General features: G+C 37.6%; 3 protein-coding genes across 4 annotated transcripts; 2 read left to right on the top strand and 1 right to left on the bottom strand.

The window, feature by feature from the left end:
* Window positions 1-1200: 1200 nt before the first annotated feature.
* Window positions 1201-6916, bottom strand: LOC138885450 (uncharacterized mitochondrial protein AtMg00810-like). The gene is made up of 3 exons (XM_070166401.1): window positions 6710-6916; window positions 6023-6390; window positions 1201-1309 (listed from the first exon to the last, which is right to left on the bottom strand). The coding sequence occupies exons 1-3, from the start codon at window positions 6914-6916 to the stop codon at window positions 1201-1203; spliced, it is 684 nt and encodes a 227-aa protein (XP_070022502.1).
* A 4745-nt stretch (window positions 6917-11661) lies between these two features.
* On the top strand, window positions 11662-12642 carry LOC138885449 (uncharacterized). Its single transcript, XM_070166400.1, has one exon. The coding sequence runs from the start codon at window positions 11662-11664 to the stop codon at window positions 12640-12642; it is 981 nt and encodes a 326-aa protein (XP_070022501.1).
* A 3220-nt stretch (window positions 12643-15862) lies between these two features.
* LOC104213995 (autophagy-related protein 101-like) lies at window positions 15863-22044 on the top strand. 2 transcript variants are annotated; one of them, XR_707789.2, is made up of 8 exons: window positions 15863-15971; window positions 16062-16098; window positions 16978-17063; window positions 18882-18977; window positions 19288-19450; window positions 19554-19716; window positions 21285-21412; window positions 21736-22044. XR_707789.2 is itself a non-coding variant. In XM_009763582.2 (7 exons), exons 1-7 carry the CDS (start codon window positions 15939-15941, stop codon window positions 21358-21360), a joined length of 654 nt encoding a protein of 217 aa, XP_009761884.1. In that variant the 5' UTR covers window positions 15863-15938; the 3' UTR covers window positions 21361-21683. The 2 variants fall into 2 exon arrangements, 1 of the variants encoding a protein (XP_009761884.1); XM_009763582.2 differs by lacking the exon at window positions 21736-22044 and having other exon boundaries at window positions 21285-21683.
* Window positions 22045-26587: the final 4543 nt, after the last annotated feature.

The following is a 26587-nucleotide window of genomic DNA, read 5'->3' as shown; positions in this document are numbered from 1 at the left end:
CACCAGAAATTATCTCATGTATTACTCCATCGGCAGATACCACAAAGATGGTCGCGATATTTTCATCCTCTATAGGCTCCATGGGCACCACAGAATCTGAAGCAACAATGGCGGAAATCTCTGCGACCTTAGGACTTTTACCCTATTCTCCACTTTTCCCTTGATCAATGGGAACCTCAGAAGATAGAGAAGAAGGATCAACTACTTTAGGGGTTTCTGTGATAGTCGCCTTAGAACTAGAGGGTGACGAGAAATCTGGGTTAGGGGTGATTTCAGTGATGATGACAAGGATGGTTATAGAGGACTCATCAGGGATGGAGGACTCAATGGTTTTTCAGGGTTAGTGACAACTGAGGCAGGAATTTCAAAGTTTTTGTCAGCCATTGAAGATATGGAGCAGAAAATATTTGGAGAAGTTCTAATGAGGGGCTATGGTCTGTGAAGAAAGGAGAGGGTTTTTAATGAGAGAGGATAATTATGAATAGAGAGATAGATAGGAACCGGTTCTGAAACAACGATTGTGCTTGGAGAGTTGCAACGTTTCAGAGGGAGATGGAGCAATTTGAAGTGAAAAGACGTAACAACAGAGTCTGAAAAAGGTGGATGACATGGTAGTTGATATTTGTACCTTTTCAAGACGTGTATTAAAGAATGCACATAACTACTAACATTTGGTACAAGAACAAGGTTCTTGACCTGTCTTTGAAAATTTCAATCTTCTTTTATTACACATGCAATGAATCTACAACTTCTATAATCATCATGCGTATTTACCTGCAACGGTATTAAAGTGAGTTAGACTTGGCCAGAAAACAATTTAGCTAATTTTACCTGAAGGCGATTTTCATAGCCAACTGATGGGAATCGGGTTCTCAATTGGGCTTCACTAGCCCCAGCTTCACCCTATTTCTTTCAAAATATTCCATACTCAATATTTTGGTGAAGATATATGCAATTTGGTCTTCTATACTACAGAACTTCATACAGATCAGTCCTTTCTCCATATTGTCCCTCAGAAAATGATGTCTCACATCAATGTGCTTGGTTCTTTTGTGTTGAACTGGATTCTAAGCCATGTTGAGTGTACTGGTGTTATCACATAGAAGAAACACACAATCAGTAAATACCCCAAAATCCTTCAGTTGATGTTTAATCCATAGGAGCTAAGCATAGCAGGAGGTTGCAACTACATATTCTGCTTCAGTTGTTGAAAGAGCCAGTGAGTTTTGCTTCCTTGTGCCCCAAGAGATGAGACATGATCCTAAAAAGTGAGCAATTCAAGAAGTACTTTTCCTGTCCACAAGATAACCTGCATATTCAACATCAGCATACCCAATATGATTAAAACTATCACCTGAGGGGTAAAACATGACCAGGTCCTACGTTCCCTTAAGAGATCTCAAAATTCTTTTGGCAACTTTTGTTGATACCCAATATTTCCTCATATGTTTTAACATATATATATATATATATGTATGTATGTACTTTCAAAATAGCACATGTGCAGTTATAACCATGCACAAGCATTTTTATAATTTTTTCTGTAACTTTTAAAAGCTCCAAATTGATTTATTTCTTCCCTTTTTATTTATAAAATTTCCAATAATTATCCTTAAAATTATTTTTGTAGTGATTTAGTCATATAAATTATTTATTTATGTCAAAATATTATTTAAATAATTTAGTGCATTTTTTATAATTACATTTATATTTTTTAGGCTAAAATTGCATATCTTTGCAATAATAGCCCTACTAATGCATAATTACGTTATAATGCATAAAATGATATTTTATATTTTTAAAATATTAAAAAACTATTTTAAATTATTTTAGTACATGAAAATATTTTTTAGAAATCATTTATTATTTTTATAAATTATATAGGATTAAAAGTGGATATTTAAAACCTACCCTATTTTTATTTCAATTTCAGTCTTAATTCTAACCCAATACCCAGCCCAACTTTTAAACCTAAACCTACCCAGGCCCAAATATCCATCTGTCCAACCCAATACCCGGCCAAATCCTGGCCGTTGATCATTTTGATCAACGGTCCAGGTTCCCCCTTTCCATAATTAAACTAACCTATACCCCAAAACCCTAATCATTCTACCACCCTTTCCCCACCGTTACCTAATCCTCTCTGCTCTCAAACGCTCTCAATCTAACCCCAACCAAACCCACTGACCCTCTTCCATGGCCATCTCCGATGACTTCTCACCACCTCTCAGGCCTCCAATGGACTCCCTCACGTTACTCTTGCCATCTCCAGGGCCCTCGAGGGACCCGAGCTAGTTAGCTTGCATCTATGGTTCCTATCTTGCCTGTTTAAGGCCATTCTAGTGTGATTCCGAGTAAAATCGTCCTATTTTGACTACGATCTATGATTTTCTAAGTATGTTTCTTCCTCTCTATGTCGTCCTCTTCGAAACCCTAATTTTTTTTCTAAACCTTTTAGATCTGTATATATCTGAGGTGATTTGGGCTTGTTTTATGTGAGTTTTACAACAACCTTATCGTATGATTTTCAAGCAATTTTCATTTTTTCCTAAAACTAGGGTTTCCGGAATTTCTCTTTAAAAATTTTGATGATTTTTTGTGTTTAATGTTCTGCTTTTCATATATTTTGACTGATTTTATGAGTCTTCTACAACCTTAACTTGCTTGTACCAAAAGCTCTAATTTTTGGGGTTCTTCATTTGGTTTCTGAGTATTAGTACATTTGACTGGTTCTTGCTTTGAGCTCTCGTGACTTTCTTGCCTTAATATGCTTCTACTGAATTTCTTAGTTTGACCTTTCACTGATTCTATGTGCTTTTGTTCATCTTGACTATTCATATCAAGACCTGTATCTTTCTCATTGAATCAGTGTTGTTTAACTTTTTGTTTTGTTAAAGTTATATGTCGATTCCTGACTATTCATGTTTCACCTTATTTTATATGTTAAACATGCTGACTCTTTCATGACTTTCTCTTTGATTATTCTGAATTTCTTATTTCTTGGTTCGATTTGAACACTTTCCCTTACACTTTCGATTCTTACCTTTCTACTCGATTTGATTGAATTGCTTGCCTTAATTAATTTTTCCTTACCTTGTCTGCATTATTGCTTGATTCTTACTGTTATTTCCTTAATTATAACTCTATGTATCTACCCATAATTGCTTATTCTGTACCTAGGTCTTTTGAACTCTTTCCTTATTTGGTACCTGTTCTTTACCGTTTGAAATGACTCCCTTAATTAAGGGAAGACTTGGACTGATTTTACTTTAATTGATTTCTAGATTCTCCAATTACTAAACAATTTGATTCTTACCTTATTTCCTTAGCTTTCAAACTACTATATATGTGCTTTCTTCTACTCTCATTAGACATGACATTAGTTCACAAGAAAAGGCACACTTACACTTTAAAAGTTCTCTTTCTCTTCTGCTTTTTGTGATACTTGCTGATCTAACCGGCTGAAAGCCAAGGCTAGATATTGGAACTTTATTTGCTTTATATCCTGCACTCTTTTCTTCAACCGATATGTCTCTAGTTAAGTTTTGGAATCCAATCCCTATATGTTTTATTCTTGCACTAGTTCATTAGTTATGAGTTTCAACTTGAATTCCTGTCTACTTCTTTGCTCAGCATGTCTAAAATCTGCCTGTTCAATGTATTCTTTATATTCTGCACTTTTTCTTGCTTACTTCTTTGCCTAGCATGTTTAAAATTCTGTCCTGTCTAATGTATGCACTCTTTCCTGTTTATTTCTTTGCCTAGCATGACTTACTAAGTCTCTAAGATCCTAAGTGTTGCATGCAGTTTGTGACTATATGTTTCCTCTATCCCTATTCCTGTACCCTAATGTGTTTCTTATGTGCCACAATCCCTTTATCACCATGTGAAGATCTGTTTATTAAGTGTTCTTTTCTGAATCTAGGTGCCTCTTATGACCAATTGATTGTGTGCTACTTGGTACTCTTCTCAAACTGTTTTTTACCACTAAGTTATTTCTTGTTTTTTGAAAAACTTTTCTACTTCTGAAGTCATCTCTGTACTATTTTCAAAATAAAACTATGTCAAACACTCTTACTTTATTCTTAGGATATTAGGTTCTGCCCCTCTGATATGTGTACTGCCTTGAGACCTTTGAGATCTCTTTGAACTCTGGCTGTCAGAGCTGGCCTTTCCACAGTGTACTTAAATCAGTTATTGTTGTGAAAAGATCTAGGTGTGAGCACTGCCCGAGATTCTTGAGGTCCTTAGGGAACCCTGACACACCTAGACATGATATTGTCTATGGAACTTTGGCATTTTGAGGCTGTTGGAGGCTTGGAAGTCACTTGGGCCTGCTTCAGGCTCCCTATAGTTAACTTCTTCTTTTTCTTTATTTGTTTATGTAATTCAGCTGGTCTGTAATAATTATTGTAAACAACATTGGGGTGATTAGTGAAAAGGGGTAGGTAGTTACATATTTGTTGGGTAAATCGGGTAGATGCCATGCCTATATGATTGTGTTAATGCATTTGCTATGTTTGCTTTACTTCCACAATATTAGAAACCATGCCTATAGGATCTAAATGGCTTTAATAATAGATATCATGCCTATAGAGTGAAAAATAATTGAAGTTCAATTTTTGTTACAACATGTATTTACATTCATCTTCTTAGATATCATGCCTATAAGTTTAAGAGTCAGCTTTAATAACTAGATAGCATGCCTATAAGGATTAAAATCAGCTCTAATAGAAATCATGCCTATAGAACTTAAAATCAATCTAGTTAAATAAATCAGTTTAATTCATTGTTTGTTCATTCTGAATTGGTTAATTAATCTGTCCATTTCTTAACAAGTTTTCAAATACTGGCTTAAGATGATACCGTTAGAAAGAATGTCTATAGGATCTCAAGTTGTCCGTTTAAAAATTATTCACTGTTTTACTGCTTCCTAATCAATATAGATACCATGCTCTTAGGACGCCACTGTTATGCGTTTAGGCAAGCCTCTAGGGCGATTTAAATTCTGCAACTATAAAACTGTGCTTTGTTATTTAAAACTGTTCAGATTTAACAGGTCTAAATCAGTAGGCAAGCTAAATAGGTTTTGACACTTTGTCCTAATTCAATATTGCATAATCCCTGCTCACCTAGATATCATGTTCTAGGTTTTTCCCTTAAATACCTGACTATTGTTTGAAGACGTGCATTTACTTGTTATATTTGTGGAGGTGACTGTGAGCTTGTAATTTGTTCTCTTTAAATGCAGTCCTAATTTTTCTTGATTGATGCCTAGACTTTTATCCTTTAAAATATTAGGATGGTCTAGAACTGTCCAAAAGTAGAGGTCCTAAAATACCTCCAGGGCCACAAGGAAGGGACGGGTAGTGCACGCATATGACATCTGTCAAGGTTATTAGAACGCTTTAGGCTATGACCAAGGGGAGGGAATTGGATAGTAAGGATATGATGACTACGTACTAATGTCACGTGTGGCCCCTCATTGAGGAGTGTTTACAGGGCATTGTGTGGGGTGATCTTATAGGCTAATAAACCTAGGATCCCTCTTTTCCCAACTCCTATATGTTTTAAATGAATTTACTTCTCTTTACATATGTTCAAACCTTTTCCCTGATTTTCATTACTTGAGCCATACATGTACTTAGGATGTCAAAACATGCCTTTATTTGCAAGAATGTGTTTAAATTATTTCTTTGATAAAAGGACTAATTCATAAGTATAAGTTCTGCTGGGACCCATCGTTGTGGACCGAGAGGGGTGCCTAACACCTTTCCCTCAAGGTTATTTCGAGCCCTTACCCTAAATCTCTGGTAATGCAAACTAGTCTAAGAGTTAATCACTCTAGGTGCCCTAACGCACTATAATCCGTTAGGTGGCGACTCTTCAAATACCTAAAATCCCAAAGGGAAATGAATTATTAACCCCATGAATGTCGGAACCCGGACTTCTCTCTCTCCGCAGAGGGGAAAAAGGGGGCGCAACAACCTTCAGATGAAATTTCTTGGGGTTTGATTGAAACCTTGCACATAGCCCCACACTGAAGACAATATCGGGTTTGCTGGCAGTGAGATAGAGAAGATACCCAATAATGCCTCTATACATTGTTTGATTCATAGGAGATCCAGTTTCATCCATATCCAGTCGAGTAGCCGTAGCAATGAGAGTGTCTATTACTTTTGATGTTTCCATATCAAACCTCTTCAAGAGCTCCTTGATGTATTTCTGCTGACAAATGAATGTACCCTTTGTGGACTGCTTCACTTGAGGACCCAAGAAGAAATTCAGCTCCCCCATCATGCTCATTTCAAACTCACTTCCCATGCGTTTTGAAAATTCTTCACACAGAGAATTAGTTGTTGCCCCAAAAAAGATATCATCAACATAGACCTGAACAATGAGCAGGTTCCTTCCCGTTTATTCAGGAACAAGGTGTTGTCAATTTTCCCTCTTGTGAATCCATTTTCTAAGAGGAATTTTGACAGTCTTTCATATCAAGCTCGAGGAGCCTGCTTCAACCCATACAATGCTTTGTCCAGTTTAGATACATATTCAGGGTGTTCATGACATTCAAACCTTGGAGGTTGCTTTACATAGACTTCTTCCTTAAGAAGTACATTCAGAAATGCACTTTTGGCATCCATTTGGAACAGAGTGAATTCCATGTGAGAAGCAAAAGCGATTAAGATTTAATAGCTTCCATGCAAACAATCGGAGCAAATGTCACATCATAATCAATCTCTTCCTCGTGATTGTAACCTTGAACCACTATCCTGGCCTTGTTTCTTGTAGTGTTTCCATGTTCATCAAGCTTATTCCCAAATACCCACCTGGTTCCTATAATGGTTCGATCTGAGGATCTAGGTACCAGGTGCCATACATTGTTCCTTTTGAACCGATGTAGCTCATCTTGCATGGCTGTAATCTAATCTGCATCTTTCAAGGATTCCTTGATATTTTTGGGTTCTATTTGGGAAAGAAAGGCTGAGAAGGCAAGCGAATTTCTGGTTTTTGATCTGGTCTGCACTCTAGAATCTAGAGGGGTAATTATGTTGTCAATAGGATGAGAGATTTTGTGTTTCCAGTTGGGAATTTGAGGTTTATTTATAGAGGAGCTGGATATATCTAACTAGTTCCCTTGTGTTCTTCTCTCAGGTACTTGTGGAGTACCCTGCACTGCATCAACCACTCTTTTTCAGCTTCAGTGGTTGTAATTGAGGTACCTGGTTCCCTTGAGGAAGAGGCAGCATTGTCTCCACTTGGCTCTTTCACTTGGCTCATCATGTCTGCCTTTCCATTTGTCATGTCAATGACTTCACCTGGAACCAGTAAAGGTTCTCCACCTTGATCATCCTTGGTACTTTTCTCACAGGAGGGATAAGACTCGTCAAAGATTACATGAATACTTTCCTCGACACATTGAGTCCACTTGTTGTATATCTTGTAAGCTTTACTTTGAGAAGAATACCCCAAAAAGATTCCTTCATCACTCTTGGCATCAATCTTACTAAGCTGATCCTTTCCATTGTTGAGACCATAGCATTTGCACCCAAATGTTCTTAGGTGAGTCAGCTGGGGTTTCCTTCCATTCAGCAAATCATGGGGGTTTTGTTCAGGAGAGATCTGATCATGCACCTGTTCACCAAGTAGCAGGCAGTGTTGATAGCTTCAGCCCAGAAGTTCTTTGCAATCCCACTGTCGATCAATATTGTTCTTGCCATTTTTTCAAGAGTTCTATTCTTGCTTTCCACAACTCCATTTTGCTGGGGAGTTCTTAGGGCTGAGAAGTTGTGGATAATGCCATTTTCATTACAGAACTCATCAAATTTGGCATTGTCAAATTCTGTTCCATGATCTGATCTGATACATGCTACTCTAGACTCCATCTTTACCTGTATTTTCTTCACAAAGGCCACAAATACCTCAAAGGTTTCATCTTTTATTATAAGAAACAGAGTCCATGTGAATCTAGAGTAGTCATCCACTATCACAAAGAAGTATCTTTTTCCTCCCCTGCTTTGCACTCTCATGGGGCCACACAAATCCATATGAAAAAGATCGAGTGGCTTTGAGGTGCTGACATCCTTTTTAGGCTTAAAAGAGGACTTCACATGCTTTCCTATAGCATAAGCATCACACACTTTCTATACTTTGAACTTTGACATGGGCAGACCTCAGACCATGTCCTTCTAAATTAGTTTATTCAGAAGAGAGAAGCTTGCATGCCCTAATCTTATGTGCCAGAGTTCAGCATCATCATCAATAACTTTCAGACAACTCATATCACCACTTTGTATAGACTCAAAATCAGCAACATAGATGTTATTGTATCTCTTGTCCACAAGTACCACTTCATTAGTTACCAGATTAGTAACTGTACATATCTTGGACAAGAACTCCACGTTGTTTCCTTTATCACAGATCTGAGAGAGACTCAAGAGATTATACTTAAGACCATTGACATAGTACGCATTCTCAACAGAGCGAGTAAGTGATTTCTCGACTTTTCCAACTCCAAGAATGTACCCCCTTTTCCCATTGTCAAAGGATACACTCCCTCCTTGCGGGGCTTTTAGTGAAAGGAAGTCCATCGTGTTCCCAGTCATGTGCTTTGAACATCATCTATCCATAAATCATTGTTGACTGCTTCCTTTCACTGTTCCCTACACAAGGAAATCAATAGTTAGTTTTATGAACCCAAATAAGTTTGGGTCCCTTGTAGTAGGCAAGAGGATGAATAAGATCTCTCTTAGTCCATGCAGGTAATATGCATTTTTTTTGTGAGTGGCACCTGGTCCCTTTTTAGAAGTTACATTTTCAGCAAACACTTTGTTTTTCTGAATGGACTGGACCCTGGCATGGAAATTTTCCTTGAAATGCCCATTGTTCCCACAGTGGGTACACAACCAGTTATCCAGTACAGTAACATACTTGCTATGGGGGTTGTAAGGGGTTTTCTCCCTTTAGAATCCTATTCCCTGCCTGTTTCCACCATTATTAACATACATGGCAGTGATAGCTTCTGAGGACCAGGTCCACTTTAGGGACTTTTCAAGATGATTTTTTTACTCTTTCCAGTTCATTTTAGAGATGCTTGTTTTTCTTAGTTTCAACATACAAGCTAGTTCTCACAGCCTTCAACTCGTTTTCAAGCCTAATGTGTGCCTTACTGGCTACCTCTTTTCCTTTTCCAGAATTTCCAAGTTTAGACTCAGTTCCTAGTCCCTCTATTGTTTCCCTTAGGTCTGCAATCATTACCGAGAGAGTATCTCTTTCTTCCTCAATCTCAGTCACTCTCTTCACTAAGGCCTCTTTTTCTTTACTGAAGTTCTCAATGGTTTCCTTATGGTCAACAACTACAACCACTAAGTCATCTCTTTCATGTTCTATGTGAGCAATTGTTTCGGTTAAAACAAATTTTTCTTTCTCCAACTCACAAATAGTTTCCTTCAGATCAACTACATACACCACCAGATCATCTCTAGTTTGTTCAGCTTTTCCTAGCTCTAGGGTCAAGGCATCCTTATCCTCCACAAGACTATGATAGGCATCAATCAGTGCATTAGCTAAAGACATGAGTTTCTTAGGAGAGTAGGATTTCAGATTTCTCTGAACATCCCTGAAATTTACCTCAATATTGTCATCGTCTTCATCATTATTTGATTGGGCCATCAAGGCAAATATTGAATCATATTCATTTTCCTCACTTTCAACTGCCATCATGGAGCTATCACCTGTATCGGTTTCATCTTCAGACTCACTAGAGGAGTCTCCCCATGCTGCAAGAGCCTGTTTCACCACATTGTCAGCAGATCTCTTCCTTTTGAAGTGCTTGTCAGGAACCGGGTTTCTCTTGGCTGCTTTCTTAGGGTTGTACTTGGAATGTTCTTGCTTCAGGAGAGGACAATCTTTGATGAAGTGCCCTGGCTTTCCACACTTGTGGCAGAGATCATAGTTCTTTGGTTTACTGGAGTTGCCCCTTTTCAGTATTCCTCCATTTCTTCTGACCATCTTCTGAAACCTTTTGGTTAAGTAAGCCATGTCACTGTCCTCCTCACTCGAGTCATTACTTTCAGCTTTGAGTACCAAGTTCTTTTCTTTTTTGGTTCTCTTCTTTCACTGTCTATCTTCCTCTTCATCTCGCAGGTCTTCAGATTTTCAACCAACTTATCTATGGTCAGCTCCTACAGGTCCTTTGCTTCAATAATAGCATTCATCTTTCTTTCCCACGAACTAGGCAGGATACTGAGAATTTTCCTCACTAGCTTGTTCCTAGGAATGATTTCACCAAGTGAGTGTAACTCATTTATGATAGAGGTGAATCTTGTGTGCATATCTTGAATAGATTCATCGTCCTTCATACTCGGTAGTGAACATATCAATCTTAGATTGCTTTACTTGAGTGGTTCCCTCATGTGCTGTTTGCAAGGCTTCCCATATCTCCTTGGTAGTTTCACAAGAAGAGATTATATTATATTCATCAGGTCCTATTCCACACACCAAAATTTTTTGGCATGAAAATTTTTCTCCATAGCTTTCCTGTCTGTGTCAGTGTATTCTTTTCTAGTCTTGGGCATTGTCAATAGAAGGTCTTCAACTGCCTTTGTTGGGATTTAAGGACCATCACATATGATATCCCACAACTTAGAATCTTCAACCATGATAAAATCATGCATTTTTGTCTTCCACCACCCATACCCATTGAACCCGGGTGGTCTGTACGTAGATTGACCTTCTTCAAAATTTGGTGGAGCAACCATAAGGATCCTTCCTAGGTGTTAAAACAAGACTCACCCCTATTTGAGCTAATTCATCATTGTAGTTCATAGACAATTCATCAACTTCTTCATAGGATATAACATTCATGGTAGAGTTACTATTGCAATGGTTAGGAACTCAAAATTACTCTTAGTTGTCGAAAGGGGCCAGGTGCGTAGGATAAGCCTAATATTGAGTGCATTTGAGTGTTTCAAAAATTCTTTAGGAGTGGTGGTGATTTTCAATTTGCTATAACTTGTGTTATTATACCTTCTTTTTGGTTGTTTTTGGTTATATACCTGCTATATATGTTGCTTCCTGACTCTAAATTGATTTTTAACCTTTTATTGCTGGAATCTCATAAAGTAAACTAAGTGCTCTTAAACAATATTAATTATTTTATTTATCTTGTCTAAATATCTTAAACTATGGTCATTTATATTTTTCTGTTTCATTCTCTTTTTTGGATCAGTTTCTTCAACATATAGGCAAGGAGTCAAGCACCTCCCTAGCAGAAATATTAAAAAAGAAATTAATAGTTCCAAGAAGTACACAGTTCTAGATATTTTTCTGATTTATCTAGTGAATGGTAATTTCTATTTCAATATTTGGCATTACATATGTTTTTTCCTTGGGACTTTTATTAATGTTGATACAGCTAGGTAGGAAAGTTATGACTTTTCTAGTTATCATTGAATCTTGTTAAATTAGTGCCATTTTTTGTTGGATTCTATAGCAGAATGCAAACTTGACATGTCTGCCTTAGTACAAATATGTTCTAATAGATTAGATTTACCTTTTAAAAATAGCTAGATAATAGACAACTTTAATTACAACAAATAATCTTGTTTGTCATCATGTAAGTTCTAACACATATTTATTCTTTATGTTAAAGTGTACAATATGAATAATTCTGATCGTGAGTGGATGTATGCTAGATTATTGGAAGATGGATTCATAAATCCTAGATTTATTATAGGGGTTGAGGAGTTTGTTGCATTTGCTAAAAGACATCCAGAATGCATGGATGATGAAAAGCTAAGATGTCCTTGTAATCATCGTAAGTGTCGAAATAAAAATATTTTGGATGAGTTTACAATTATGACACATCTTGGGACGTACGACTTTAAACTGAATTATTATCGTTGGTATCACCATGGAGAAAGTTATATGCCACATCCAACTGTACTTAATGATCATCAAGAAGAAACTTTTGGTGAAACTATAAACTCTCAATCTCATAATGCATTTCTGTCTATGGTTTTTGATGTTGGTGGGCCTTCTTTTGATGGTAATATAGAAGAGGAACCAAATCCATCCATACAAAATCTTTATAATATGCTCAAAGCAGCAGAACAGGAAATTTGGCCGGGAAACCCACACGGACATTCGCAGTTGTCTGTCGTTGCTCGACTTTTGAATCTAAAGGCAAAACATTGTTTTCCTGAAAAGTTGTACGATGAGTTATGTCAATTTATATCAGAACTAATGCCAAGTGATAACATAATGCCAGATAGCTTTTATAGTACCAAAAAGCTAATGCGAGGGTTGGGCTTACCAGTAGAGAAGATTGACTGTTGCAAAAATGGTTGTATGATTTATTGGCGTGAAGATAGAGAACTTGTTAATTGCAAGTTTTGTGCCCACCCTCGGTTCAAGAGATCAAAATATCAACAATCCAAGGAGAAAACTAATATTTCTTATAAGAAGATGTATTATTTTCCTTTAACTCCGCGTCTACAAAGGTTGTATGCATCGAATGTCATTGCAAAACATATGAGGTGGCATTTTGAGCATGAAACAGATGGTGTCATGCGTCATCACTCAGACTCTCCTGCTTGGAAGAATTTTGATCAAACACATCAAGTTTTGCATCTGAAGTGAGAAATGTCAGATTGGGATTGTCCACTGATGGGTTTAATCCATTTGGTCAATCAGGCCAACAATACTATTCTTGGCCTGTCATAGTCACGCCATATAATTTGCCACCTTAGATGTTCATGAAGGATGAATACATGTTCTTATCTGTGATTATACCTGGTCCAAAAAATCCAAAACAGAAAATTGATGTCTTCTTACAACCCCTCATTGAAGAGTTAAAAAATTTGTGGGAGGACGGGGCCCAAACATATGATATTTCAAGTAAGAATAATTTTAAAATGCAAGTTGCATTGATGTGGACAATAAGTGATTTTCCAGCGTATCCAATGTTGTCGGGACGGAGTACATCGGGAAAATTAGCTTGTCCTTATTGCATGACAGACACAGATGCTATTACACTATCCAATGGAGGAAAAACCTCGTGGTTTGACAATCACAGAAAATTCTTACCATCATGTCATCCGTGGCGAAGGAACAAAAAGTGGTTCAAGAAGGGTCAAGCAGTACATAAGGTTGTATGTACTGAACAATCGGGTTTACAAATATTTAGGGAGATTGAGGATTTGGGGCTCAAGAAAGTCACCGAACTTTGTTCCAATATAATATACTGGAATTCCAACATAATATACTGGAATTCCAATATAATATACCGGTCCAACATAATATGCTGGAAGTTCATAAACAGGTGCTCCTATCTCCAGTATATTATGCTGGAACTTTTCCCGTGTTGGAGTTCCAACATATTATGCTGGAAGTTCATACACAGGTGCACCAATCTCCAGTATATTATGCTGGAACTTTTCATGTTCCAGCAAAATAATGGCTATTTTTCAATGACTTTGCAAACGCTAGCTATTTTTTCAATTGCCAGTCCGAAAACTGGCTAGTACGTTCTATTTTTACAAGCTAGACTATGTAGGAAACCTGAGCAAAATTAGAGGGAGAAATTCAAAAATAGCTAGATTTACAAGTGGTCATTCAAAAATAGCCACAGCTTCAAAGTAATCGAAATTTAGCCACTTTTCATGTAAAGGTAAATCTGAACGAAAACAGTGTTCAAAATCCGAAAAAATACTCCAGTATAATATACTAGAACTCCAGTATCCAGTATATTATACTGGAGTTCTAGTAGAATATATCGGTCCAACATAAAATACTGGAGATTGGAGCACCGGTGCTCCAATATCTAGTATATCATACTGGAACTTTCCCCGTGTTGGAGTTCCAGCATAATATGCTGGAAGTTCATACACAGGTGCACCGATCTTCAGTATATTATGCTGGAACTTTCCGTGTTGCAGCAAAATAATGGCTATTTTTCATTGACTTTGCAAATGCTGGCTATTTTTGAATGACTAGTTCGAAAACTGGCTAGCCCGTACTATTTTTACAAAATTAGAAGTGTCAAATTCAGCCCACGACAGTATATGCCCAAGCCGCCTAAATTTGGACCGGGTTGGGCTGAGCATATATCCATTGACGGACCATTTTGGTTAGGCCCATTGCCCAATTAACTCATCTAAAAGCTTAATGTGTAGACCCATGCTGTCCAAATTCTCATGAAAGTAGAAATCTAGGTAAGGATAGAGTAATCACAGATGAACCACAATTAATCTTTAAAATTCAGTTTATATCATTGTGTATGATTAGACCAAGTAGGATTTGAAGAATCAATTGGTACAATGCTTCAGTAAAATCTAGACCTCTTGTGCCTTACAGGCATATAAATATAAACCCCTACCCGCGCAATGAATCTATCAAAAATGCTTCCATTATGTCTCTCTCTATCCGCCTTTAACTGTTTCACCATTAGAGCTGTCATTCAACCACAAACCTAAGAAAATGAAATGAAATTTTGTCAGTATACTGTCTACAATGGCTTCATAGCTGGCTTGACTCATCTGGAAATTAGCAAAATAGCACACGTCATAGCTCTGTAGCTTGATGAACATCAACTAATTGGATAGACAAAACTTAGTGGTGGTAAACCACCATATTAATTCCTTTCACAAAAGAAGTATGATAAATGGGTCACATGACAACAAAAAAAAGCCGCATTCATGTAGGGTTTGGAGAAGGGCCGCACTCCAAGGGGTATGATATAGACAGTTTATACTAATGCAAACATTATTGGTTGCTTCCACACCTCGAATTCACGAACTATAAGTCACAGAGACAATTTTACCGTTATTTCAAGATTCCTTTGCTTTTGGGAGGGGAACAACAATTGGAAACGACTGCTAATACTCCGTAGGTTGAGGAGCAAAAGGAGAAATCCGCCCGAGGAGGGGCTCGCATCTGATTAGTTAGTTGGTGAGACAATAGCTTACTAAGACGATGATCAATAACTGATCCGAAAGGATGATCAGCCACACTGGGACTGGGACTGAGACACGGCCCAGACTCCTATGGGGGCCATGACAATTAACGACAATATGACCAGATGTCTCGCTAGATTGACTCTTCCAAATTTGTTTAACTACAGGATCTAAACCATATTCCACCAGACTACTAGTAATCACTAAAGTTGCTGCTAAGATTGAATATAAGTAATATGGTGATATTGTGAAACTTTATCATTAATAGTGGCAAAATAGATTAAAAAAATGGTAATAATTATTCACCCATATTATCCACTTAAAAATATGTTGGATAATGAACTTTATAAAAGTGTGTCAAATATAGATAACATCCATATTATCCAATTAAAAAATAAATACTTAATGAATAACCAATGTATTTAAGAAAATTCATTGATAGTGTAAATAAGAAAATATAAGCAAATTTAATTCGTCGTTCAACAACCAAATTGACATCTTAATTTTCCCTTATTCTAAATCTTAATCAAGGATTATGATCTATTAAAACTTCTGAAAAGAAATTTGGAAATGATATCATTTAATTGTTTGATTTTGAAGGGTTTGATTTACAAGTAGATCATAAGAAAATTGTTTCTTGAATAGCAAAAACAAATTCAATAACTTGATAATATATAAACAAACAATAGCTAGTCCAGATTCTTGATTTATTTTAATGACTATATACCGAGTCTTTAAGCAAAACATAAGATTTGCAAATAAGAGAAAGCAAGAAATGTGATGAGTCAGACGACACCAACCAAAAAATAAATAAATAGAGGAAGTGAAACTACAAATGTCGAAACTACCAGGGACTTGAGTGAAATTTAATCGGGTAAAACCGCCAGTACTGGATTATAAACAAAAATAACTTACAACTGCCAAGCGGAAGCCACTTGCACCGGAACGAACAACTTCACACAAAACTCCAGGCAAAGAATCATGAATTGTGAAATTTTCCAGCTGAAAGAACTGGTACGCTTTCGCTTTCCTCTGATATCGATTATGTAGTGAATTTTGACTTCGACCTCCATAGTTTTGACTTTGCAATGATTTCGATTGAAGGATGTGGATCAATTTGAGATACGAGAAGTTCTACGATGTGAGTCAGCTACTAGAATTTGCTGCTTTGTTTTGTAATTTTTATAATTTCTTTTGATTATGCATCAATTAATCCGTCATTTTTCAACTTATTGTGTCTGCGAGTAAGAATATTATTGCAATTACGCCATTAATATGCGTAAATTTCGATAAGTTCATGTCATGGCGTGTTGGACTAAGAAGTTTCATCTGTGATCTCCTCAGATTTGTTTCGCATTATTTAATTTTACTGTATACCTGATGAATTATATAACCTAGTCACTAGACCTAATTTCTGGAATTGCGCCATGATTATTTCCGTTGAAGTTGGAAGTTCATTTGTGGCTGAAAGAGCGTTGAGAGAAGAGAAAACTACTTCTCTTGATGATCAAACCAAAGGAAAGTTATTAGATACTCTTATTGTAACAAAATTAGGAAAATATTGCATACTATTATAACTCTAGAACAATTATCATATAACTGCAGTAATTCACTAGACATGGTCATAAAATTATAGTGTGGGAGAAAATCATAAACGTTATGAATACAAATACTTCGGTTTCCTAGACCGGCGTAATAGAAAATAGAGTAATTTGACAAATACATTAGAATCATATACAGCGAGTTGCATTAGGTAAGATCTCTAACAGTACAAAATCTAGAGACTGAAGTTGAGTGTTTAACTTTAGCACGTGACTGAAGAGAGTGTTTATATTTTTCGTTTGTTCATCATTCTACAAGATAATGCTGTGGACAAAATTTGGGGGTGGGGGGCAGGTTCCGGTTTCTGATTGGTTTCATATTTTCGTATTGCAATCCCAGAATTCATAATGATTTTTTATTGTACTAAGGATCTTTGTGTAGCTCTTCCTAAAGAATAGAAAGGTGAAAATGGCTGCAGGCATTTTTCATACAATCGTGTTCCATAGAGCATTAGGTTTGGTGCAGCCAAAGGAGATTGATTTGGAACTTTTTGACATTACATATGTAAGTAATTTCTCAACTTTCAAAAAACTAGGTTGAATGTATTTATCTCTTTCTTCGTCCTCCTTAGTGTTGTGTATAGATCAATTGTTGGTAGTAACAAAGAATCTGGAACATGTGTTATTTCCCAGGAGTCTTGATTGATTCAAAGATGTGTCAGATGAAGTTGTGCACTTTGTAAAGGAATAGACCACTTCTATGCTCTTGGTACAATAGGTTTTTCACATAAATGTTGCTTTATGATACTGATATTTGAGTCGGTGCAATTTCTTTCAGTTGTTGTGTTTTCGATAAAATGTTTGCTTTTCTCTCCTCCCTGAGATTCCCTACGTATTATGATCTTATTGTAGATTCAAATTGGCAAAAATGTTGTAAGCATCTCCATTGCAAGTTTTGGTGATGCTTAATTAGGATAAAGAACAAATCCAGTATAGTTGGTTCGTCATAATCAAAGGACATGCCATCTACTAACAATACTACATATATCTGCCTTTTCATTTCTGTCTTTGTTTCCTTATGACTATTTTCTGAAAATGTTTTATTTTGAAGTATTCTGTAATTTTGCCCCCTAAAATTTGAATGGAATGTCAAAGCAGATCATTGGACTACTGCTGTTGGTTGAGTTAATGTTTTGATGCTGAAAAAATGTTGACTACATCCAGACGCGGCTCAATAGTATTGGAGGCCTAAAGCCAAGACGTTATAAGAGGCCTTAAACTTATTTAATAATTTTAGATATTTTTGTTGAAGTTTTTTTCTTTCTTTTTTACTTTTTGAGATGCAATTTCATTTTGACGGTGTAACCAACCCCTTTAATCTTTGTTGAAACATTACTAATCTTTGATAAGATTTTATTAAGTTTAATTTTGAATTTTTTCTTTTCACATGACCGTCAGCATAACTTACTATATAGCATTGCCTCCCAAAGTAACAATCAAGTAGAAATTTGTATTTAAAAAGAAGATATATCTTTTATGATCTAATTAGCTTGAAGCGTACCAACAGAGATCTTGAAAGAAAATATCTTACAAAGTTAGAGTTGTAAATAAAATTTATTCAAGTTGTAGTAAGAAGAACTAGAAAGTAACTGCGGATTTAATTGTCTTTCACTTTCATTTGAATTTATTCAACCAACTCCGATAAAAGACAACATAAAATATAAAACTATGTTATTAATGATTGGTGACAAGGTAGCAAAATATGGTTGAAAAAAATTCTTATCACTATTTAATAAATACAATTAATATTTAAATTACATATAAAAAGAGTATCTTTGGGGCCTCTAATTTTGTGAGGCCTAAAGCGGCCGCTTTAGTGGCTTGGGGGTTAAGCCACCTCTGACTACATCTACTCTGTTCTTTTAAAATTTCATAGGCAAGAATCAACGAACTACGAAATGTGAATCCATTTCTGTTAGTTCACTTATTCATTAGATTCTTTTTTGCACATATAAGATTTTATGAACTCTGTGGGGACTATAATTAATTGAAATCAAATGTAAATAAGTTTCTAAGAAAGCAGAAGTTAATAAAGATTGGGTAAGATTCAAGATGACACAAACTCAAAGTGAAGTTAAACTAGCTACTGGCTAATATGGACAATGTCAATTATAACACATTAAACTAAGACAAGAAGTTGGTGTTATAGTCAGAGCTAGAGTGGTGTCCTTTGAATTGTGACAATCTGAGGTGATCTCAGTGTAATAAGTGATTGTTTTTTCAGTTTTAAGTCTTTCTCCTCTGGTGGGTCTATTCCAAGATATTGCCAATATTTACTGACATGATTTTTAGTTTCTTCTTGTTTTCATGTTAAATTAAGCAGGTGCAGTGTGGTGATGTTGAAGTTGAGAGGAAAATTGATGAGAAGATTACCCAGTTCATTGATAGGGTGGAGAAGCACCCCAACCGGAAACACCAGGTTTGTGGTAACTTGTCTGTTTGGGTGGTAACTTGTCTGTCTTGGCAATTTAGTGTGCTTGCTCAATATTCTTTTCAATTTTTTCTTTTTTTACTTCGCTATTGATATCTGTTTTTCTTTAAATATGCGTATTCCTCCTGAGATTTTCTCATGATATCTTAGCGTCTTTTATTTCGTATTATTTACTTCCAAAACAGGCTGTATATTACTTCTGTTATGCCTTCTTACTCATAGACTTTTTGCAACTTAATTGCTGTTGGATTTAGTAGTGGCTAATGGAATTTCCTATTGGAATTTCACAATGATGCAGATCTGCTTGTCCTTCTATGAAGTAAGAAACAAACAGGCCACATGGTTCACAAACAAAGTTGAACGTCACTATTGGGAACACTGGTATGTAAATTTGAGTGTGGCTCATCATCCAAAAGCAGATTCTGGCAAGTCTCATCACCCCAAAGTTGTTAACGCGGGAGGTACTATCTTGTCTTTATTTCTTTGCCTTCTAGTTTCACAAATGCTCCAGTTTTTACATTTTTGAAGAGAGTTATAACCTTCTTTGTCTATCTATTATAACAGAGAGTGCATCTGAGGAGAGGGATGCTCAGCGCTCAGGACTGGAATCATCTCTTCGTGAAGTTCTGTTTCAGATCATCAAATGTGGAAATGAAAAGAAGGACCATATTCCCTCAGTACCAAATATTGAAGGTGCCTCGTTTCCCTTTGAAATCACTATCTCAAGGTAATTTTCTTTGTTTGTCTGAGTTATCAACATTGACTTATTTTTGGTAGTTATCGCTGGTCAAGGAAAATGCTTTTGCTAAGTTTCACTGTGCAAGCTATTATGTGGGCTATACATAAAGCTGTCACTGTTCAGTTCACTGCTGTAGCACTTCTGTTTTCTTACATTTGTTTGTTTCTAATTAGCGTTGATAGGAATTATGACTATGATGCAGATATTACCAGCATGAATATTTCTTCCATCAATTATAATTTGCCTTTTGTTGTATTGACCTTTGTGACTAGTTTCTCTTTACTCTGCTTTTAGGCATTGGGAAAAGGTTATCAGCTTATTCGATATCCTTGACCTTTTCTCCAAAAATCTCCTGACCCCTTAAATATGATAGTTTCACAGGGACAAAGATTTATGAGTTCAACATCAGTTCCCCCCTTAAACCCCACCCACCCCCACCAAGTAGAGAGGAAAATAAAGTGAAAATATCAGTTTTGTTGAAATTATCTCATCTTTTGTCCCATGTAACCTTCGTGTTCCTCTTCTCCTAGATTTACCTTGAATAGATATCACGCCACTTCTTAGATGAGTCAGTTTTTCATTAAGGTAAACTGCATAATCAGATTTGGGCTTTCAATTTACCTTCTGTAGTTGTGGTATTATGTTTTTCATATGTTCTCATCTATGCATCTTATGATATGCAACCGTGCTATATTTTGTTCATCCACCTATACATCTTAAGGCTGGCAATCGTGCTACGTTTTGTTTATAGTTCTATGCTCTAGGGGCTTAAGTGAATCAGCATATAAAGATACATTCTTTTAGGATATAAAGCATTTGGGCTTCAGTTCATAGCTTCAATACTTGCTATGATGCCTTGTGTAAATCAAACACATCCAGGGTTCAGTTTTCTTCTTTTTATTTAATAGTTTTTATTGACTTACTTCCTCTTGCCGCAAGTTTGGATTTTTTAGGGGACCCAATTATTTAGAGACTTGTTCCTTTTGCTATTTTTTGCTGAAATCTAAAATCAGATCGCAGATTACATCACAAAACATGTGGAAATTAGCCATCAATGACTACTGAGGTTCCAAACAAGGCCCTAGATCGCTGAATTGACTCAATCCTGTGAATAGTATGATATGGTGTTACTACATTTTTGCTCTTACATTGAAACTATCCTCGACTTTGTGTTTGCCACAATTACAGAGACAACTTATCTAGTTGATGAAACTGTGGTGTATGTTATTCTCTCCTGCCAACCGTCCTCATTGTAATCAAGAAGTCTTGTTATCCCTTCCTCAACAAAGTTTGTGTAAAATAGAAATTAGAAGATCGACTTAGTAAAAATATAGTGACAATGTGACATCTTATCAAGCCTTTGATTTAAGCTACTTGTGGGAAGCCAAAAGTACTTTTGGAGGCTAGATGCAGTTTGTGTACTGGTGATAAACTAGTGGAAAGTTGAGTTCAATTGAAGCGCATACATAGACGCAAAGTTTTTTTTTTTTTTTTTTTGTGTAAAGAATTATAAAGATGATTCCAATCTAGCTAAGTTATGTATTGCCTTCTTTTAGTTCATCAGATTCTGCTTTTGGGATGGAAATGCTCAAGAGAATGCTCCAGACAGGGCATCCAAACATGCTCAGCTGATTGGCAGTGCCGTAAATGGGGGCTGGTTCTCTTTTTCTTCTTGGTTGGTGAGGTACAATGCTTGTCATCTGATGTCTAACAATGTGAATATTCTGGCCAAAAGTTGTAAATGGGAGGCTTCTGACGACTAAGACAACTGAATGAAATGAAAAACCATATGTACATACCATACTTGTCCAAATTACAGTTGTTCTACTTTCTCGTGTTACTTACTATTTCTCTGTATGTACTTACTCTCAGATTAGCTATGGCGTAAAGAAATCAATACATGATGAATCTTTAACCACATTTTGATAATTTTGCGAAATACTTTCTCTTTGTCCTTTGTGGCGTTTCTCATTTTCTTAATTATTTTATTGCTTGTTTTTCCTATAGCAAATGCCCTTTGATCGAAATCAAAATGGACATGGTCATCTGGAGTTTGCAGTTGCACCCTGGGCTCCTCTTCCTTTAGGCCATTGTTTGTGTTTGGTTATTGTCTGATGTTTGTGATAGGGACTTGCTGATATGCTCCGGCTCCGCTCCTGAACTTCTATCCCATGAATTGCGTTTTGTACAATGAAGTCCATTGAAGTCTTGTAGAGCTGCTCATCACGGTCGGCCTGCCAAAAGTCTGCTTGTCTGCAACCCAAATGCAAGTCCTGCTTTAGGGTGAAGCACGCACCTAAAGCATGTGTTTTAGGCCTCCAATTTTTATTTTTTTTTATGGGGGAGGGGGGGGAGGGGGGGGGCGGGGGGGGGTTCTTTTACCACGAATAGGTTACTTTTATTTTTTTAATGAGTAATTTTAAGTATAAAAACAAATTTGTATATAAAAAAGAAGATAGCTTTTAGATGTGACACTATTGAAGTGAAATTAGTAAAAGATTGGCTTATATGAACCACTCTTCCAAATTTCATGCGTGAACAAAATATCTGATAAGTGAAATTAGAATATTCCCATTTCTTACCCTTTTTTTTTTCCATCAAAAAACAGGTAAACTATATTTTACATTATATACTCTCCTTCTTAGTTTGTTCAGGAGTCAATCTCTCATATAATATTTATACACTTCTATATTCCCTTTGTATGAGTCAAAATTAGGTCGAGTTTACTGAATGCAAACGAACGAGCGGAGGCCGAGGTCAAAACAAGGCACAATCCAGTGGCGAGGAGTAGCCCAGAGAGAGAGACCAGTGCCAATGTCGAGCAGAGAACAAACAACAACAACAGTTAGAATATTCCTATGATTACGAATAGGAATATTCCATTGAATATTCCCCCAATTATACTTTTAGAGTTTTCTAGGAATATCCTTTATAAATAAGAGGAGAGAGGGAACAAAAAGGCTCTCCGGGACTTTTATGAAAGAACATCTTGTAAAGAGTTGACTATCAATAATATACAAAAAACTTGTCTTGTCTCCTATGTTTGATTCCATCACAAAACATTCCTCTTTTATTCACAAGATCCAAGAACACTTTGTTCATTTCCATTGTCTGCTGTCACATGCTATAGTCAGAAGAAAGAATCATCTATCTCATCCAAAATTTGGGTGACAAATTCCTTCTTATTACCTTTAATGTCATTTTTCACATTTATTGCATGTTTTCATTCTCATATTTATTAACGGTCCTTGAGCATTAACTTGGCATTTGTTGACTTGAACACGGTCCCGTACCATCCAAGTTGTTGAACTTTAGATCTAGGATTCATTACATTTAACTAGGATTCACTCTGTATTTGCTTATTAAATTGGTTTAACAAAAAGGACCCAAAACTCTTTGGTCAAACAATTTGGCGCCGTCTGTGGGGAGTTCCTAGTTAAAAAGTTTAGTTTATTCTAGATCTACAAAAACAACAACAACGAGAGCTTCCTTTATCTTGTTTACACAAGCTAACTATGGCAGGAAAATGAGAGGAAAGTCTGAAAGCAGTGATGGGTGTCACTACTTACCTCCTAGGCACCATCAACGAGGTGGACAGGGAAGACGAGGAGAATGTGACGCCGAACGCCTCACCTAGGCAAAACGACTCACCTCCTCCTTACAGGAGTGTAACCGCTTCACATGAGAAGAGAGCCTCCACGTCCATGACGGAAGAAGCGCCGCCAGCAGTGAAAAAGTTATTGGAGGCGTGGCTGACAAGTACCCTAAACATTATACTCGACGAACCCTCTCAAGGTGCGAGTAGGAGCACCACACGAGTTGACACCCCAGCAACCATCAACGAGCAACACACTCCTCCCCCAACAGGTAACACTCATACCGTTGTTGATGCAGGTAACGACACCCTCGTAACTGTTCTGAGGAAAATGGAAGAAATGGAGAGTGAAAACAAAGCACTCCGCGACCAAATAAGCGAGCACCAAGAAAGGGTTGATACAATACTAGGCGCCCCGAAACTTCTGCCAAAACGGGACGTTGGCCAGTTCGTGAAACAGCCATACAACGAGGAGGCAGACCCACATGCCATACCCAAAACTTTCAAAATGCCACCATATTTGAAAATATACCATGGCACAATGGACCCTAAAGACTATATCATTCATTACGTCACGACGGTAAAAGGCAACGACCTCTTGAAAGAGCAGGTACTGTCGGTGCTGTTGAAGAAGTTCGGTGAAACCTTAACATGGTACTCACAATTACCGGCACGTTCCATAATGACGTTCGAGGAGATGGCCGATAAGTTCATCACTGCCCATGCTGGGGCCAAGAAAGCAGAAACCAGAGTGAATGACATATTCGCCATCAAACAATCGCCTAGTGAAGGAATCGGGAATTTCCTCGCCCAGTTCAACAGAGAAAGAATGAACCTGCCGAACGTGTCAGAGGGGATGGCAGTAGTGGCCTTTCAAAACGGGTTAAACAAGAACAGGTTGAGGGTGACCAAAAAATTATTAATCAGACTCATGAAATACCCTCCCACAACCTGGGAAGAAATCCACAATGCTTACTGTGCCGAGGTGAGAGCAGACGAAGATGACCTCAATGGTCCAACTCAACGGTTAACGTCAGTCCAAATGGAACCAAGGAAAGATCGTCGGAATGACAGCCGAAGAGATCACGCAATCTCATGCCTCAATCGGGAAAGGCACCAACCATACATCAGGGCGACCATCCCACTACCTCCATGCCAAGCCGATGGGCCATCCATGCCACAGACAGGGACTCACCGAAATGAAAGAGGTATGCCTCCACTTTTATCTGCTCACAATTTATGTGTTTCTCCTTCAGAAATAGTTTATGCCCTAGAGAAGCTCGTTCCCAAGGTGAAATGGCCAAAAAAGATGAAGTCGGACCCAAATTCCAGAAAGTCGAATGCCCTCTACAAGTTCCATCAAGAACGGGGCCACAAGACCGAGGATTGCATAGCCCTACGACAAGAAGTAGTGAACATGCTCCACCAAGGACATTTAAAGGAGTTGATGAGCGATCGAGGGAGAGCCAATTTCGCCTGTGGACGAGAATAACATCAAGGCCCCCCAAAGCCACCCTACCTCGCTTGCACCATCCAAATGATCATCGGCGGAGGCGACGAAGCAACAATCAACCATGTGAAGTTCACCACCACACACAAATTGAATTGGTCGATCACCCATGAACGGGAAGACGACCTTGAAGATGGTGACATCTTCGATAAGTCAGATACCCACGGTTTGACCTTTCCTCATTCCGATGCTCTTGTCATTACTTTACAAGTTTCAGATACCGATGTGAAAGAATCATGGTAGACGACGGGAGCGGCGCGTGTATTATCCACCCCAGAGTTTTCACACAAATGAGACTCGAGGATAAGATAGTACCACGCTGCATAACACTAACAAGTTTTAACAATGCAGTTGAACGAACCTCCGGAGAGATAACATTGCCCGTTCTGGCCGGGGGCTTCACCCTGGAAACAACATTCCATGTCATGAACCAAGACATAGACTACAATGCCATTATAGGGAGACCTTGGATACACTCCATGAGGGCCATCCCGTCCAGTTTATATCATGTCATCAAGTTCCCTACCCCATGGGGAATATTCAGCATCCGCGGTGAACAGCGCACAACTCAAGAATGCTACCGCATCGCCCAAGATTGCACATACACTCAACAGTTAAGAGAGAAGGGCTTAGGAGCATAGCAATTACCGAAGTCGAGGCCCAAGTCCAACGAATAAACAGACGTCGTCAGAGACCCCGACATTGTGGAAGCCATAGGGTCAACAGTAGAAAACATCGATCTCGTCCAACTAGAAATAAAGCAACCACAACAAAAAAGCCTACATCAGCCACAAACGCACAGAACCAGGTAAATTCCATAAATTTTTAACTGACAACGCCGATCTGTTTGCTTTCTCCCATGCAGATATGCCAAGTATCCCGAAAGACATTGCAACACACAAGCTGAATGTCGATCCACTCTACCCACCGGTACGACAAATTAGAAGAAAGTTCAATGCTGCAATTAACGAGGCCATCCGCGAAGAGGTAGAAGATTGCTCGCCAATGATTCCATTCGAGAGTCAAAGTACCCCCAATGGGTCGCTAACGTGGTCATGGTGAAAAAGAAAAATGGGAAATGACATATGTGCGTAGACTTCATAGACCTAAACAAAGCCTGCCCGAAAGACTCCTTCCCATTGCCTCACATCGATAAGCTCATCGACGCAACAACGAGGCACGAGTTATTAAGCTTCTTGGATGCCTACTCAGGCTACAACCAAATCTTCATGGAGGAGGATGAACAAGAAAATACCAACTTCATCACCCAACAAGGGACGTACTACTACAGAGTCATGCTGTTCAGGTTGAAAAATGCAGGGGCAACCTATTAGAGGCTGGTCACCAAGATATTCAAAGAGAAACTCGACAAAATGATGGAAGTATATATAGACGACATGTTAGTCAAATCAAAAAGAAAAGAGGACCACATTGACCACCTAAGGGAAGCCTTCAACATACTTAGACGATACGACATGAAACTGAACCCCGAAAAGTGTGATTTCAGCATGACCTCGAAAAATTTCCTCGGTTTTGGTGTCCTAGAGAGGCATCGATGTCAATCCGGATAAAATCAAGGCTATAGAGAGAATACCTTAAATTTTGACTAGCATGAAACATGTGCAAAAGCTGACTGGTCGTATAGCCGCCCTGTTGAGGTTCATCTCACAATCCTCTGATAGATGCCAAAAATTCTTCAACATACTTAAAAAGGACAACAAACTCCAGTGGAATTCCTAATGCATTAATGCCCT

This window comes from Nicotiana sylvestris, chromosome 2 (genome assembly GCF_000393655.2).
Source record: "Nicotiana sylvestris chromosome 2, ASM39365v2, whole genome shotgun sequence".
NCBI lineage: Eukaryota > Viridiplantae > Streptophyta > Magnoliopsida > Solanales > Solanaceae > Nicotiana > Nicotiana sylvestris.
Note: the sequence above shows the minus strand (reverse complement) of the source record. Positions and strands in the feature narration are given on the sequence as shown.

Coding starts and splice junctions, on each gene's coding strand:
- LOC138885450 (XM_070166401.1), bottom strand. CDS start 6,916: ATGCAAGATGAGCTACATCGGTTCAAAAGGAACAATGTATGGCACCTG. Junction 6,391..6,709: donor ATGTGACATTTGCTCCGATT/GTTTGCATGGAA, acceptor CTCATTGTTCAG/GTCTATGTTGATGATATCTT. Junction 1,310..6,022: donor AGTGTGGGGCTATGTGCAAG/GTTTCAATCAAA, acceptor TTGAATATGCAG/GTTATCTTGTGGACAGGAAA.
- LOC138885449 (XM_070166400.1), top strand. CDS start 11,662: ATGAATAATTCTGATCGTGAGTGGATGTATGCTAGATTATTGGAAGAT.
- LOC104213995 (XM_009763582.2), top strand. CDS start 15,939: ATGAATTGTGAAATTTTCCAGCTGAAAGAACTG. Junction 17,064..18,881: donor AACTTTTTGACATTACATAT/GTAAGTAATTTC, acceptor TAAATTAAGCAG/GTGCAGTGTGGTGATGTTGA. Junction 19,451..19,553: donor CAAAGTTGTTAACGCGGGAG/GTACTATCTTGT, acceptor CTATTATAACAG/AGAGTGCATCTGAGGAGAGG.